Source organism: Culex quinquefasciatus, chromosome 2 (genome assembly GCF_015732765.1).
Source record: "Culex quinquefasciatus strain JHB chromosome 2, VPISU_Cqui_1.0_pri_paternal, whole genome shotgun sequence".
In the NCBI taxonomy this organism is placed as follows: domain Eukaryota; kingdom Metazoa; phylum Arthropoda; class Insecta; order Diptera; family Culicidae; genus Culex; species Culex quinquefasciatus.
Window position 1 is genome coordinate 1112139 of NC_051862.1, and position 17348 is coordinate 1129486.

The 17348-nt window shown below is 48.1% G+C and overlaps 1 protein-coding gene across 1 annotated transcript; it reads right to left on the bottom strand.

The window, feature by feature from the left end:
* Window positions 1-222: 222 nt before the first annotated feature.
* Window positions 223-15212, bottom strand: LOC6037212 (mucin-5AC). The gene is given in 9 exon segments (XM_038254057.1): window positions 223-1664; window positions 1747-1811; window positions 1876-2776; window positions 2778-4279; window positions 4282-8303; window positions 8374-9132; window positions 12405-14607; window positions 14680-14896; window positions 15081-15212. Coding segments are annotated over 6 exon segments (9339 nt in total). The 5' UTR covers window positions 14555-14607; window positions 14680-14896; window positions 15081-15212; the 3' UTR covers window positions 223-1664; window positions 1747-1806.
* Between the last annotated feature and the right edge of the window lie 2136 nt (window positions 15213-17348).

Below are 17348 nucleotides of genomic sequence, written 5' to 3' on the forward strand. Positions count from 1 at the left end.
AGTGTGATAGGGGGTGGGGGTGGGAAATGTTTGAACCGAAAAAGTAGGAATAGTCGTTTAAAAGATGTCCGTGCGCGCGGCACTCACGGGTGACCAACTCTAACTAACCAGAAGGGGTGGGCACAGCGGTCGCATCCTCATCCTTTCCACTCTCACCAATGCACTGCATCGCGTTCGGGAATCAGGGTTTAATTGTTTTTATCGTGTATTTTTTAAAATTACTTTTTTCTCTTTGCGTAAAAGTAGGCTCTCTTACTGGTTTAGTAGTGTGTGTGTGTTTGTTTGTTTTACAACATAAATAAAGTTTACAGTATTTACAAGCATATCAAACGAAGACAAATCGTTTTCCATTTTAGGGTTGTTTTTCTTTTCTCATGCGAAGGTGTTTTTTTTTAATCTACGTTAGCGTACGTCTTAAATTTTAGCTGTAATAATTTACTTGTTTGTGTTTAGCTCAAGCTGTGTCCTACCGATCTAGTTTATGTTGGCTCTAATACGAGATAAATTCTCTGCCAACAGAGCATTCTTTTTGTTTTGTAGTGTTCATGTCCTGGTTTGTTGTTGGGAAATAAGTTCGGTTTCGGTTTTAGCAAGCATGCCTTCGTTCAGCTTCTTTTGATTTGTTGTTTTAAAATGTGTACTTGCGATTGTTTGTTTTTTTTTTTCCTGCTACTTTTAAGGGTACAAGCTATTTTGGATTATATTTATTAGAGTTTTTATTTTTCGCAATGCTTTCATATATTATAGCTTTTTTTAAATTCACTTTTAGTGTTCACGATTTGCCCTTCTTTACGCATGTGTCTCTGTTGTTTTATTTTTTTATACAATCTATTTGTACTATTTTACACGATGTATGCCGAGCTTTTCACCAACATTTCGAGTGTTTTTATTTTATCAACTTTGTTCTGCCTTTTTTTAGGCATTGCTCTGTACACATATTTACAACTGGCGAGAATTTAGTAAGAGTAGTTGTCAATCAGATTTTAGTTTTGCTACAACAGGTGGGTTTCACTGGAGATTTTACTGTCAGGGTTGGGGGGAGGGAGGAGAGATTGTGGAAAGAATATCCTGGAAAGGTGGGAGAAACGAATCAAGAATCGGTAAGCTTGGGTGTATGTTACAAGGTTTGCTCAACTATAATTTATGTATATTATTCTTTGTTTTAAACTATTTTGCATTCGTGCATTTATGCTGTGGTTGTGGTTTTGTATATACGAGTTTTCTATAGTCAATGGTGTGTAAATTGGAGAAACAGAATCGTCACAATCGTTGTGTTCAGCCAAGGTTATACTATTGAAAGTATATTTACAAGATCTCTCTCTCTCTCTCACACACTCTCTTATCTCTCTGCACTGCTCTGCTGTACACGCGCCCTAAGTAGCCTTATCCACTAGATTTTTATTACAATTAATAATCTTAGCTTCATCAGATTAATGAATCTACTTCCACAAGAAGTATAGCTTCCTCCTCTCCACTCCGCGTCCTTGCCCTCAGCTCTTACAGCCGCTTCCCTGTAATCACACACAACCACTCAGCCAACCGCGCTTAGCTTCGGAGCTTCCACACCGATGAAGATCAACAAACGACCAGCGTCCTATTCTGCAATCTTGGGTGGTAGTTTCGTGTCCGGCTTTTTTTTTGTTCAGGTCACACGTCCAGCAAGGCTGAAATTATCGGTTTACGTTGCATTTTTTGATTTTATAATAATACGAGGCACTACACATTTTCTTGGATGTTAATACATACCGTTGCAAAGTTTCGTCAACTCTCTTAGCAAATGTAATTCAGCCGATTACCAGCTTCTGCTTACACTGAAAAAAAGAAAACAAAATTATAACTCAACTCTTCTCCCCTCAACAACCCAACAAACCGTACCTGCTTCCTCCGTCGAGCTGGTCGGTTCCATGGTCGTCCCAACGGTGATGTCCCCCGTCTCGTCCTTGCCACCACCGAGTTCCAGCTCCAACTCCAGGCTGAGCTCCTTGCTGATGGAGCTGCTGACGTCGTTGCTACCGAGACTGCTGCTTACGTTGCCACATCCGGGACTGCTACTACTGCTACTGCTCGTGGAGGAACTACAGGTGGCGGCGACCGCCGACGACGTGCACGTCTCGGATCCGGTGGACGGCGTGGCGCTTGTACTGCTGCTGCACGATGCCATCTTCCGCTGGCGATATTCGTTGATAGAGAGCTTACGTTTGGGGGTGATTGGTGCCACCGGTTCCGGAGTGGTCAACGCCGGGTTCAGCCGCGGGTCCGAGCTGGCCGTTTTGGTGAAGATCTTCGGGTAGGCGGTCGCGGACGAGCCTAGCGTGGAGAGGTTTTCCGTCACTTTGGGGGATGCCAGCGACGACAGGAACGAGCTGGTTACGGTTCGTTCGGTGGCGATGGGCGTTCCACTAACTCCGGTTACACTTGGAACACGTTCCGTACCGAGCGTCGCAAAGCTGGACGGTCGAGTGCTGGAGAAACCCTTTTCGAGCAGGTTGCTGATCTCTGTCGATGGTCGGTACTGGTAGATGCTACTTCCGGGGACGACGTTGGTCGCTGCAACGGCCGATGGTGTCGTCACCGGTGCCGGTGGCGATGGTTTGGGATAATCGAGGAATGTACTGCTTGACCGGAAGCTCGTCAGCGACGACAGCGGTTCAGAACCAACTGACAGTGAAGTCAACAGGTTCCGTGCCGCGTTGGACTGGTACGTGCTGGGCGAGTTGAAGTTGATTGGCGGAATGTCCGGCCGAAGCGTCGACAAACTGGTGCGGATCTCCGTGGGGATCTCGGTATGCTTCCGCTGTGGAGACCCACGAAGGATGCGAGTAAGATCGACTGAGTGTCGAGACGGAAGTCTCTTCCGATGTTACCACAAGTGGTGCGGGTGGTGGAACTGGTTGTGGCGCGATTTCTGGCTCCGGTTCCGATGGTACAAACTCAATTGATGGTTCAACTGGTTCCGATACCACCGGTTCAACATGTTCCGGTTGCATAGGGGAAACAGACACAGGTGGCGTCAATGAAACTTCCTCTTTTGCAAACGAACTCTGCTTGACCTTGGGTTGTCTCTTCGATCCGCCACTTCCCTCTCGGTTCCCCTTTTTGGCCTTTTTGTTCCGTGAAATAAGCGTCATAATGTTCTCCGAGTGGAACGACGCGATGGCCTTCTGCAAATCTTCCAGCTCGTTATTTTCGCACTCCTCTTCCGGAACCTTGCGACTCAACTTGTCGCGTCCATTCACCACTTCCGCAGGTTTCACAGGCACCACCACAGCTGGTTCAATCTTTTCAACTTTTGCTGGCGGTTCTTCCTCTTGCACTGTCACCACCGTCGTCGTCTCTTCCATCTCCGTAGAACTCACTTCCATCTGTTCGACCACAACTTCCCCTGCGTCCATCACTTCCTCCTCATGCACCACTTCACTGGACTCCTTCAACTCCGGTTCCACTTCCGGCACAACCACACTTTCCTCGCGCACCTCCTCAACACTCATCTCTTCAACCTCAGGTTCAGCTACCCTCACCTCCACCTTCACCTCCGTATCTTCGTCCACGTCCGAGTTGGCCACACTGCTGCCGCCACTTCCCGCGAGCGACCCCTTCTCGGGCGTTTCCGCCACCGAACTGCTGTGCTGCGAGTCGGCCGGCGACGGCGGTGCAAACTTGGCCGGACTGCCAATGTACTTTTGGCTGCCCTTGCTGCGCGGGATGCTGCGAACCGACGACGATGGTTGATGTTCGGCGGTCGGATAGCTCACGTCGATGCGAACGTGTTGTTGTTGTTGGGGTTGTTGTTGAGGTTCAGGTTCGACCACTGGGGGTAGGAGCGATGCTGGGACCATTGCGGCTACTGCAGATGCTGGAGGTGGAAGGGGCTCGTAGCTCGGTATGACCTGGGGTCGTGGCGTGTACTCGACGTGAGATTCCTGGTGGTGGATCTGGATCATCGGTGGAGGAACAACTGCTGGAGGGGGTGGTGGCAAAGGCAGGGGATCCGGGTCGGTAAAGTGCAGCGGAGTCAACGCTTGCGCAATCGGGACTATCTTGTACGGGGCGATGCGAGGTTGCTGCTGTTGTACCACCAACGGAGTGACCACCGGTGCCGTTCGGGACAGATCCATGGCGTGCTTCTCCTCGGCGTAGGCCGTCGGCACGGCGTTGCTCCAGTACATGCTCCTGTCGGAGTAGTTGGTCACGCTGGACATCGTCATCGGTGCGTGGTTGGCAAAGTCGATCTTTTGCGCCGACAGAATGGGTTGCTGGTGCTGGGTAATCTGCGGGTCGTCTCCTCCGATGTACAAATGACGCGTCGCTTCTTCAATGGCGTGGTGAATCCGTTCGGCGGAGGTGGCGAAGACGAGGCCTGTGTCAGTTCGTCCGTCTCCTCCGAGATGGCCTGCCGAAGCCAACGCTTTTTCACCGCGGCACTCTCCGAAACGTTGCTTTGCGGTTGAACGTGACTTGGCTCGACGGGAGTGGTGACGACGGCAGCGGATGCGGCCACAATTGTACTCGCACTACTGGAACCTAGCTCGTCCGGTTGGGGCGAATTTTGCGCTATGAATTCCTCGACCTTCTTCGCTGCGATGCAAATGTTCGCATCGCCAACGTCCACGCCCAGCGGAGTCGTTACCGACGCCGGTCGGTAGTCGTGCGATTTGTCCTCGCTCATGTAGCCCGAGTCCTGGTCGGGGGTGATCCTTCGGAACGGAACCGTCGCACTATTTTCCAACACCTGACCGCTGAGCCACTCGCGACTCATGCTCTTCTTGGTTTTCGCCTTCTGGGGAAATTTAAAGTCCTGCTCCGATGGCGTCAACGAAGATCCCGTCGGCGTCGATCCTGCAACCTGTTCCAACGGGCCGACCGCAGCTTCCACCAGCATGCACACGGAACTGAGCAACGGCAAGTTGGACACGGACGCCGCAGTGTTGTTATTGTTGTTGTTGAGCAGTTCCGGACCTTCACCCGCGATCGGCTTTACATCGTCCCCAAAGTACGACGACTGGGACTGCTCCGCAGACTGCGAAAACGTCAACAGCAGTTCGGCGGCCTTACTCTCGTACGGACGATCGGAACACAGTGACCGCGATGCTTTCTTCGACGACGACGACGACGACGATTTGGACACTTTCTTCTTGCGACTCTGGTTCGGCGATCCAAAGTGCTGGCTCAACGACTTGCTCTTCTTCTTCTTGCGCTTTTGCTGCGACGAACTGAGCGACCGTTTCTTGGCCGAACTGCAGGGCGTTCCCTCGTCCGGCGTCGACGACGAAACGCTTCTCCGTTTGCCCTCTTTCCGCTGTACTTTGAGCTCTTGCTTGCGCTGCTGCGATTGTTCCATCTTCTCAAACGCCTTCACGATCGCTTCCATTTTGCGTTCCTCGCGGGTCAGCTTCCGGGAGGGCTTCTTCTCCTCTTTGACCGTTGGTGTCGAGGTCGTGGCACCCCCCGCAGGGGCAGCGTCCTTTGAGGAAGGACACTTTTTCTTTCCGCTGCCGCCGCTTCCACCCAGGTGAAGTTGATGATGGGACGCGATCGGTGAGCTGTTGGTACTGTTGCCACTGCTAACGCTGCCAGGAGCAAGACCCGTGCAGGACTTGACCGGTGAACCGGGCAAGCTGTCACATAGGTTGGGTTCTTCTTTGACATCTTCGATCAACATGGGTGGTGTAACGGGCCGAGGAAGTTGTTCCTTGAGCGGAGACTCGGGCATTTGCGGCAACGGTTCTTCCTTCTTGACCAGCGGAAGCGGGTCCATGTGGACGGCGTCCGGAACACAAAGTTCCTCCTTAACTTCGTGCTCGATTTTCACCGCAACGGGAGAGGTCGGCGGGGGTGGCGTCGGTATCCGCGAGGGTTGTTGCTCCAGCTTGATTTCGGGTGCCACAACCGGGGACAACGGGGGATATTCGAGCTTGACAGGGGACGATTTCGGCAGAGGCGTCGGCGATGCGGGTGAGAAGTGCGAGTGAAAGAGCTCGTTTTTGAGCGTCTCCGCGCAGAGTAACCGTTGGGCGATTGGAATTGGGGGTGGTGGAGGTGGCGACAGCATGCTGGTCATCGTTGGTGAAGGTGCAGATTCTCGCTTGACCGGGCTAGCCGTTGGAGATTTGATTTTGATCTTGAGCACATCTTCGATGATGTGTTGCTGATGAAGTTGCTGCTGCTGGTGGATCATTTCCAGATGGCGCGGCTTTTCCTCCGGGTGTTGTTCTCTCAGCGGGGGAGGAGCCAAGGGCAACATTGGCATTGGTTGCGGCGATGGTGGTGCCTGCGGGGTCAACTTGGCAGTCGGGATCACCAGTGGAGGTGGACCGGCGGCACTAAGATTGAGCGGGGGTGAGTTCATCGGTGACTTGATCTCGGTGTAGAACCCGGGCCGGTTGTTGAGACCAACGGGACTGACCGGAGGTGGTGGCGTACGGGGAGGCATCACGATCTGCGGCGGATGGTTGGGTTGTGGGGGAGTCGGACTGTACATGTACACCGGAGGTTGGAGCTGCTGCTGCTGCTGCAATGGCGGAGGTTGACTCAACTGCAACGGTTGGTGCGGCATCAATTGAGTTGGACTTTGCTGGTGCATAAAGTGCATCTGTTGAGAGATCATTTGCGACGGAATCTGCTGGGGCTGCTGCGGCTGCTGCTGCGGTTGATGCATCGGTGATAAGGGCGCGTGGCCACCCATCGGCATCGGTGGTTGATGCGATAAGGATTGTTGCTGCTGCTGCTGCTGTTGTTGATGCTGTTGCTGGACGTACATTAACATTTCGTTGATGCTGTCTCCACTGGATGAAATTGACCTTAGCCTAGTCGAATCGGTATTCGAGCTGGTTGATCGACTGTTTCTTGGCTTCTTGGGCGGTTTCTTCTCACCGTCCGCGAGGGCGCCATTGTTTTTCTTGCTTTTGGACGGCTTTCCAGACGGTGTGAGGGCTGGCATTCCGGAATTGTTGAGAGTCGTACCGGTAGCCGCCATAGACGCAGGTGTTTGTGCTATTCCTGGGATTGGTTGGGTGTTGCCAATGTTGGCCAGGGTATCGCCAGGTCCTGGAATGGGCGCTGGTGCTAGAGCTGGTACGGCTGCCGCCGGAGGTAGCAATCCCTCGCTGAGTTGGGCCGAATACTGGCAATCCTTGATGAGGCCACACGCGCACAGTTTCGTCACGGTCGTGTGCGTTAGTATGACCACCCCGCCTACCCTCTGGATCAGCTGTTCGTCGTGCTTGATAGTGATCTCGGTGTTGGCCTTGATGTTCGAGGTGGACACAATGTACAGATGCACCACACCTTTGTCCACGTTGTGCAAGATTTCCGCGTTTGGCCGGCACGATCTCCGTATGAACCGGGCATCGTTTCCGTACGTTCGGGTGTCGACGCACAACTCCATACCGCCTTGCGTCAACTGGTACAGAAATAGGAACGGTCCGGCGTTTTTGTTGTTGCTGAGCTTTCCGTTGGCGGCCATGTTAAACAGGGACTGCAACTGCTTGTGCTGCGACGAGATCATGTACTTGCCACGGATCTCGATGATGGGGGTCTTTGGTTCGATGTCACCGGTGCTGATGAGAATTTTACCTCCGGCGTGTGGTACGGTCGTACACTTTTGCATCAGATTCGTCACCGACGCGGCCGGAATGAGGCGGTCCGAATTGAGCAGCGGATTTTGCGACTGCATCTTGCCAAAGGCCTGTAACCGGGCCCGCAACTCCGGCGAATAGTGGTTAGTGATGGCACGCTCGTAATTGTCGATCCACGTCCGGATCATGTTGGACATTTTCTCCGCGTTCTGCTCGGTCGTTTTGACCTTTTTCTTCGACGGCTTCTTCAACTCTTTGCGCTTTCCGTTGAGCCTGTTCAGCGCGTTCTCGGCCGTCTTTTTGCTGATCTTTTTCGGCACCGCTGGCACTCCTCCCTCGGCCCCGGCCGCTGCCTTGTTCTTCTTCGACCCCGTACCTGCAGGTTTGTTCTTTTTCGCACCGGCCAGCGCCTTCCCGGTGGTGTACTGATTGGCGCCCTTCCCACCGGTGCCGGTCCCACTCGAGGTCACGGGCACGTTGAGAAGGTTCGTGCTGGTCACGGCCGGATCCGCAACCTGCTGCATTTGTTGTTGTTGCTGCTGCTGCTGCTGTTGTTGTTGCTGTTGCAGATTGTTGTTGGCCAAGAACAGTGATTGCTCCTTGCGCTTCTCCAGCTGCAACATCCGGGCACGGTTCTTGTCCACTGCCCGCGGCTGGCACATTTCACAATTGTACTCGTCCGGAATGTTCATCCGATCGATGCCCATACAGTCAACGTGCTGCCAGGCGCTGTAACAAAAACAAACAAACAAACAATTAGAAGTGACTCAAAAGCGTCTCAAAATAAAAAAATACTTACGAGCACTTATCACAGCAAATCATGTAGCCATCGTCATGGGTAAGATCACAGATGCATCGAGTGACGGAATCGTCCTCGCCTTCCCCCTCCGGGGCCGTTTCGGTTTCCTCGCCCAGATCGTTGTCCATGGCGTTAAAGTTGCGCGACCCAGTGCTGATGACCGAGTTGGCGTCGTCGTCCTGCGGCCCCGTTTGCCGCTGGTAGATGTAATCGAGACCACCGCTGCTGTTGGAACCTGCCACAGCCGTTGGTGCCGGAGATATTGATCCTGCCGCCGCAACGACACTGCTTGTGTACGCCGCCAGCGAGCTGAGGCTCATCTGTGTCAACGGAGCCGGGACCGAGGCGGTCGAGGAAATTGTCGTGGCAAGTGACGACGACGGGATCGTTGAACCTCCAGCACTCGACGTGATCGCCGGAGCAGGTGAGCTCGATTTTTGCTTCGACAAGTGCTGGTGTAAGGATGCGGGTGTGATTACGGGCGGGGTAGCGACCGAAGTCGGCGTTTGAACTGGTGGCGCTGCTGTTGCTAACATCGGTGGAGGTTCGGGCGGTTTCAACTCCGGTGGCGGAGCAAAGTAGGTGTGATCCTGCATCACCGCTTGGAGTAAAAAGTACCGTCCGTTGGAGGTGTCCACCGGGGCGGGTCGCACCTCTTCGCCGATGTGGTCGTCGTCAACGCGCGGGTAGCACTTGTAATCCGGAGGATAACCCTCGCGCAGCGGAATGTTGTCCGCGTACGTGATGATCTCCGAGGTGCTGTAAGTGGAGAGGGAAAATCTGTTAGACCTTGGGCATATATTAAGTTGAGTAATTTACCCAAAATAACTTTTTTTTGTAATTTGGCTGAAATAATATGAATAACTACTATTTCTTTAGAATCAATTTTGCATAATAAGTTCGGCGATACAAATTTCCATACAATGTTGTATGATTAAAAAAAGTTTTGTGAATAGTACTTTTTTGGGAAACAGCAAAAAAATAGTGTATTATTTGCTTATTTTTCTGAATACAGAATAAAACCAGCATTAAGTTTTATTCTATTTTCAGAAAAATATGCAAATAATACACTATTTTTTCGCTGTTTCCCAAAAAAGTGCTATTCAAGATTCAAATTCAATCATTTTTAAATTAAAAAATAAAAGTATGTTATTTTTTCAATAAATAAATTCAAAAGTTCAATTTTTTTTCGCAATTCACAATTTTCAGTGTAAGAACGGGCCTTGACCGATCTTATGCAACAGGTTCCCGACGAACACGCACTGCCCTTACACCTACATCTCACCCTTGCTCTGAATCAGTACGAGCAACACGCTAGAACACGCTTTGACAATTTTACATAAAAAAAAAATATTGAGAAAAAAAAATTAAAAAAAAAATAAATTTCAAAATTTATAAACCCAGAAAAAAAAATATTTAAAAATTCAAAGCTACTGCCCAAATTCTGTTTTCGATTATTTTTATTTATCCCGTGTTGAGGTGGTCATTTTGAGCATCTTTTTATCTACGAAAAACTTTACTTCTCTTGTTTTATGTTTTTCTTCGTATTTTTTTCGCAATTCGCAATTCGCAATTTTCAGTGTAAGAACGGGCCTTGACCGATCTTATGCACCAGGTTCCCGACGAACACGCACTGCCCTTACACCTACATCTCACCCTTGCTCTGAGTCAGTACGAGCAACACGCTAGAACACGCTTTGAGTGTTCGTGCCAGGCATGCACACCTTCTTTTCCGGTTACGCATTTTAACTCGGCCGGGGGTGGTACATTACGTAGGGTTTGATGTAAGTATAAGCGCCTAACCATTTATAGTGTTCCTATCAACTTTCACTAAAGCAAAAATTGTTTTATTTTTAGTTTGGATTCAAAACTAGTTGTTATTTTACTGTGTATTGTTTTCTCCTGAAGTCTTTCCTAGTGTTGAGTCGTGTTTATATGTTGCTATTTCTTTTGTCGCGGTGTTTTGTTACAATTTTTGGTCCTAAGCATGTTATAAAAGTTTACCAAAAATACAATAGTAATATTTGTGTTAATCCTTTAACCATTCCATAAATTGAGTAAGGGCTCAAACCTCACTTGTTTGAAAAAAGGGTGAAGATTGAAAACAATAGACAGTAAAAGAGAATTTATTTTATAAAAATCAAGTATCAATTGTAAGAGAATGATGATCGTATTTCAAAGAATAAAAATGAGATGCTAGATGTATTAGATGTAAAATTAGACAATAGTTAATAAATAGAGATACAAAACAAGCTTAGATTATAGTAATGATAATTTATAGGACAGATAGAGAATTATTCAAATAAATAAATTCGCAATAAAATAAAAAAAAAAAAGATTGGGCGAATGATGAATAGACTTGATATTACTAGTACATTAAGAAAAAGTATATTTTTAAGGAAAAAAAAAATACAAAACAAAGTTTGTTACAGCAGTATCAATTGGTAAAAAAGAGTGGAAAAGTTTCGAGAGATAAGAGAATCAAAAATTAGTCAAATCAAAATCAAATGATGGATATTAAATAGAAGAATCAGTGAAGAAGTGAGAATTAGTAAAGCAAAATAAAAATAGGTGATAGGTGGTAGCTGAGAATGAAGAGAAGAGAAACCCCGTTGTGCGATATTTTAGGCACATCCACAGCAGTTGACTCAACATACTGCGAATCGAAACAATACCGTCTACAATCACAAATTACTTCCCTTTCCCACATTGTTGCGCCCCTTTCTTTCAGCCGTCTCGACTCTGACCCGCGGTGGTCAAGGTTTACGATCCGTTTCCACAGGCCACCAGCTAGGTCATCATGAAAACCAAGCCAACGTGGAGGTAAGAAAATAGGACACTCGCAAGGAACCAGAGCTATACTGTTCTGATCAAGATAATTCGGATGATCTAACAGAACTACGGATGTAGTTAGTTACGCTCCTTCCAGGATGTTCCTTACGTAGACGTCAACCGAAGAGCACGCAACAAGGTCAGTGCCATTGCATGCTCTTAGGTATCAATCCTTGGCCTGCATGTTTTTCTTCGTATTTTTTTGGATATAAAATTCCAACAAAATAAGCTGAGTCCTTAAATTCCAGAAATTTCTGAAATTCATTTAACTATTGTAGTTCCAAGAAATATTTAAGGTTTTAACATTCTAGCAATTCTCAAAAAGCTAAAATTACGGAAATTAAATAAATCTCAAATATTCTTGAAATCTCAGAAGTCTCTAATATTTTTGAAATTACAGGAAACCGTTAATTTTTTTAAATTACAGAAATTCATCAATTATTGGAATTGCAATAATTTCTAAAATTCCGTAAATTAATAAAATATTATATTTTTATAACAATAACTTCTTTTAACATTTGTTGAAAATGAGACATTTATGAAATTATACATTTTTTTAGCTATGGAGTTAAGGGGATTTCTGGAATCAAAGAGTTTTAGAGATTTCTGGATTTTTTTTAAGTAAAAAGGAGATATAAAAAAGCTTAGAAATTATGTGGAATTTTATAAATTTTAAGAATTTTATGAGTTTTGGGAGTTTTTAAAAATTCAGGAATTTAGGTTATGTCGTTAATTATTAGACTTGGAATTTTATGAATTTCTGTAACCTTGGAATTTTGGAAACTTTTGTACTTTTAAATTTTAGGAGTTTTGAAAATTTCTGGCAAAAAATATGTAAATTCCGTGAGTATTTTTTTAAAGGTCCAATAAACAAAATTTCAATTATTTTGCTTTTTTGTGTTTTGGAACACCACGAACGATTAAAAAACTCTAAAAAAAATTTTGTTAATAAGACCATTTAAAAAAACTCTAAATTTAATGTTTACAGCTTAAAAAAACTTTTTTTAATTTCGCTGCCGGCCAGCGGCCGACCACTTGGAGCAAACACAGGTGTTCCAGTTAAGGTTTTTGTAACATTTTTTTGTTTTCGAAAAGTGATAAAAATTATTTTTTCAGAGTGTAACTTAAGGCAAAACAGCTGTCAAAATTGTACGAACAATGATGCAAAACGGCTTCTTTTGCCATCAAACTAATCTTACCTCGTTGTTCGCCGCCCGTCGCTCTTTTCATCGTAGAACCGCGCATCACTGGGATCGTACACAATGCCTGGGATATTGGTATTACTAACACCTCCCCCACTGCTTCCACTGTTGGTACTGCCCGGAATGAACGTGGCCGGCACACTGCTCGGCGACTGCGGCACACTGTCCGAGCCGTAGAACGTAAACTGCTGCTGGGGTTTGTACTTGGTCGGCTGCTCCGGCTGTGCCGTCTTTTGCGACAAACTCTGCAGTATCCGGGCGGACGTTTCGTCCGTCATCTGCTGCCCGTTGATGATGTAGTGGTCGTCGCGACCACCGCCACCGCCACTCGTTGTCGTAATTTGCTGGTTTTGCTGCTGCTGGTGGATTGGCGAGGGTTGGAATTGTTGCGGCCTCGAGGGGGAAGCCGAGTATCGCTGTTGTTGCTGGTAGGGAGTCGGGTTTGAGTCGGTTGGTTGGTAGTTGGATACGCTGTTGTTGCGACCCCGTCCCGAGCCCTTCATCTTGACCGGTGTGATGGCGGTGAAGTTGCCGCCGTCGGCGTTGTTGTTGTTGTTTAGGATAGGTGCTCCGTACTTTTTGCCCTTGCCGGTGGTGGACGTGTACCCGGTGACCGTCATCGAGGGTTGGATTTGGTGCGGTGGCGGCGGCGGCGTCGGTTCGCTCATCGGAACCGAGCTTGAGTCGTACGACGGATTGGCCGGGTAGAGATTGCTGTAGGTGGTTTTGTAGCTACTGCCGGCAAGGGTCGTGGTGGGTGGTTGGGAGGATGGGATCGAGTACGAGTTGTAGTTTTGATAGCGCGTGCTCGTGGTTGAGAGTGGGACGCTGTACGGCGTGCCGATGGGGCTCGGGGACTGCGGCGTGACCGATCGCTGGGGAGATTGATGGGGTTGTTGTTGTTGTTGTTGCTGCTGCTGTTGTAGTTGTATTAGTTGATTTTTTGAGGTTTTGTAGACACCTTTGCCTTTGCCGGTGCTAGGAACGGTGGTGATGGGGTACTGCATTGGCTGTTGTTGTTGTTGGGGTGGGTGAGGTGTTGGGTTGTGGTACACCGCTTGAGCCGGGGACGTCGTGTAGATGGACGTTGTCGTACCGGGCTGGCTCTGTTGGAGTGTTCCGTTGGTCGAGCTTTTCACGTAGTATTGTGGGTTGAGTCCGGTGACGGTGCTTTTCGAGTTGTTCCGGACACTCTTCAGGCTGACACTCATTCCTTTGCCAACGGCGGATTTGGGTCCACCGTGGTTGATGGGCGTGTTTTGCATCATTTTCAACGACGTTGACGCGGCTTTGCCCTTGCCGGTGGTGGTCGTTTTGCCGCTGCTGTTGTTGGTACTGCTGACGACGGGAACCGGCGTTGACGCCTTGATGTCCAGACTGGACGACGAGATGGCCGTGCCGGAATCGGCGTACTGTTGAATGGAATATTGTGGCTGGCTGGAGGACGATATCGTCGGGGTGAGCTGCTGCACCCGGCCATTGCTGACGGAAATGGTTGAGTTTGGTATCCTCGTTACCAGCTGTATGCTTCGTGGCACTGTCACTTTTTGCTGCTGCAGCTGAGACGACAGAATCTGCGTCTGCTGGGCCTGCTGCGTACTCTGCTGCTGTTGGCCAATGTGGTTGAAGGATTTGACCTTCGTAATCGGCACACTGATCAGCTTGTTGGTGCTGATTTTTCCGCTCGACGTGAGCACGTTAAAGTTCTTTCCGCTCGCGTCCACGTAGCTAAAGGTTGAGGGCTGCGAGCCTCCCTTGGACACGAGCTGCACATTGCTGAGCACTTGCACCCGGGAGCTCGTCTGGGACGCGTCCCCGGGGATGATGTTGACCGTGTTCATCTGCGCGCTGCCGTTGTTGCTCGCGCCGGTCGTACTGTTATTGCTGCTGCTGCTGCTGCTGTTGTAGCTGTTGATTAAATTCGAATACTGTAAGGCGCAGTCCCGGGTCAGCTTTATCGTGCCCGCGTTGGACAACTGCTGGAGACCGGCCGCCGCCACCACATCGTTACTGTCCAGGATCTGATTCTCCAGGATGACAATGTTGGGGGCATTGCTGGAATTGTTGTTACCGCTGCTGCTGCTATTACTACTCTTGCTGTTATTACTCGGTGCCGATGTCGAACTTATAGACGACGTTGCAGACATTATTTTCGACTGTAAACTCTCACATTAAAATAATCATCGAACTGAAGAACTGTCTGCAATGGGAAGAGAAGAATAGCCGGTTGTGGTTGTGGCACTTTTAGCACGCGATCTAAACTTGTACTCACCTCTTTCTCACTCTAATCTTCTCTACGCTCGTCGCTCGTAAATCCTGGTAACGACGACGAAATTGCTTCTTTTGTTGAATTGTGCACTTCTGCTGCTGCTGCTGCTGCTGTGGGAGGATCTCCTATGCTATAAAAGTTCAGGTGGCTTTTACTGTTCCAAGCTGGCGATGGCAAAACGGCCATGACAAAGTAGTTCATATCAGGAGATCCTGAAAATCTGCAACGGAAAAGGAAGAGGTTAGTTTGCTGAACTGTGACCTTGGCATTTGATGTGTGTGAGGAGAGTAAAATAGTAAGGTTAAACAAATACACAAAATGTCCGCTCTTCGCCGGTGTTCGCGGACAATACCCCAACCCAACAGAACCAGAGCCAGAGGAAGAAAACGAAAGACTGCATTCACCTCTGCTGGATCTTCTCCCGTGTAAAGGTTCACGTTGAGCCAGAATCGCGACGTTGTTGTTATTTGTGATCTTTCGCGCTCTCTCAACCGACTCTCACTACGAGGCATCATCAGTCGCCGCTCTCCGGAGGTCAACCAGCTCAGCATCTTTTCGCAACATATTCAGTGCGAAAAGGTGCAAAAAAAAACGACGACGAAGAACTCCAGCGAACGCTGAATGTGTGTGCGTTTATTCAGATGTGGCAGCAAACGTTTTAGCGAGATGAAAAGAGAAACAAGCAGCGAAAAAGGCTTAATTTCACGGCAGTGGCCGCAGGGCATCGGCCATCAGATAGTCACGAAAAATGACACAGAATAATAACAATAATAATTCTATGAATGAGGCGGGGCCTGGAACAACTTCAAACAGAGAGGGGGACGAATGCCAAAATGCTAAACTTGGCATTGTTTACGTTTCAGTTGGTCGGTTTTGAATCAACCAGCCTACTTTGACGATGACGATGGGGCGGCGGCACCACACACAAAATGGCCTCCCCCCACAGCTATTTGACAGGAGTGCAAGCAACCATCGTTCAACCAGCCTACTAGTGTCAAGTCAGTGCACACAGAATAAAACATGAAATTATTGATCTTTTATTGCTTCATCGCCTTTCTGAAGGGTTGTGCGCGGAGTGGTGGTGCCAAAATTCCCAACACCACCCCAATCCCACACACAATTTTTCTGCACCTCGTATTCTCCAGCAACGCAGGGCAGATAGTGTGTGTGTGATGGTCGTGAAAAAAAAACCCCAAGCAAACAAGAGAATAAACAACGACACCAGAATGTGAATAATAAACATGCGCATTCTATCCTTCCTTAAAAATAATTTCATTTCCTGCCACCACCCATCCTCCAGTGTACTGAGGAGTGTGTTGTCCCACATCGCATCCAAGTAGTCCAAGTTTTCGTTCGGCGCGAGCTCGCTCGCTCGCATACTTGGATTTGCTTTGGTTTAATAGCCCCAAGCTCCAACCAACTACACAACACTACACACATCATCACCGGAGTCCGTCGTCGTCGAATCGAATCGACAGAAAGTGGCAAAAGTGTAATGATAGTGTTGGTGTGCCAAAGTGTTGCGTGCTGCGAGGCTAGAACTCACATCTACATGAGCAGAAGAAGGCACACAACACACAATGCAAAGTAATCAAACTCGGCACAGTGGGTGTGGGCGAATTTGCGCGAGATGTTTTTTTTTTCTGACGATAGCTCTTCTCTAATACGGACGTAGAGTTTTAGTACCCTCGTGAAATGCTTTGCTCTTGAAACGTTTAATGCGATTCATGCAATTTTCAAAGTAGATCAGATGATAGAAATAGGTTGATAGAAGGTCGTTTGTTATGGCACCTTTGACTGAACTTGACTGAAAATACTGATTATTGACGGTGGACAATATCTTCAGAATTGGTATCACTTCACTTTAAGCTGAGTGAAACACGTCTTGCTGGTTTGAGCTATGAAACAAGAATGACATTTTAGTTCATCTGAACTAACAACAACATGGTTCCGATTATTCTGGTTGATGACCGATTAACTCTTGCATGATTCCAGATATTCTCGTCGCTAACTGTTGTTTATTCTGCTGAAGATTTGGTTTACTGAGACTTATTCGTGAGAGTGTCGGAATCGGAATGAGAAAAGATTAGAACAGGTTACTTCGATAATTGCTAGAATGTTGTTTGATATGTCAACATTACCAACATGTATGTTTTAGTCATGAAACAAATCCGACATCCCCACAGTGCAACATATCTTTGTAGTGGTGCGAGCTCGTCTCCATGTGTGTGCGATGCCAAAGTTCACAGCCTACTGCCACACGAATACACACTTCAAGTCACCGAAGAGAGCGAGCAAACGAACGAACGAGCCACTAAACATGCAGTAATTGTACACATAACTTGTTCTTGTTTGACAACCTTTCGGTGAAGAGAAAAAAAAAGTCTCATAGCCTCGCGCACCCCACCTTACCCCTCCCTTCCCCCTACTATTCAAACAGACGAATCAATTTTTCTCCATCGTTGACTGTGTTTTTTCGTGTTGATGTTGCTGTTTTGTGCGGTGCTCCTCGCAGTAGGCCACCACAGCAAAACAGCGCAAAATTTTAAAATGGATGTGGCGATATTCAATGCAACGGTGCGCCTACTGTGATGATGATGTGACCACCACTTTCCGGAAGCACACAAGAGTGCGCGCACCGGGGCTCGTCGGGTTAGTCAGCCGCGACTGAA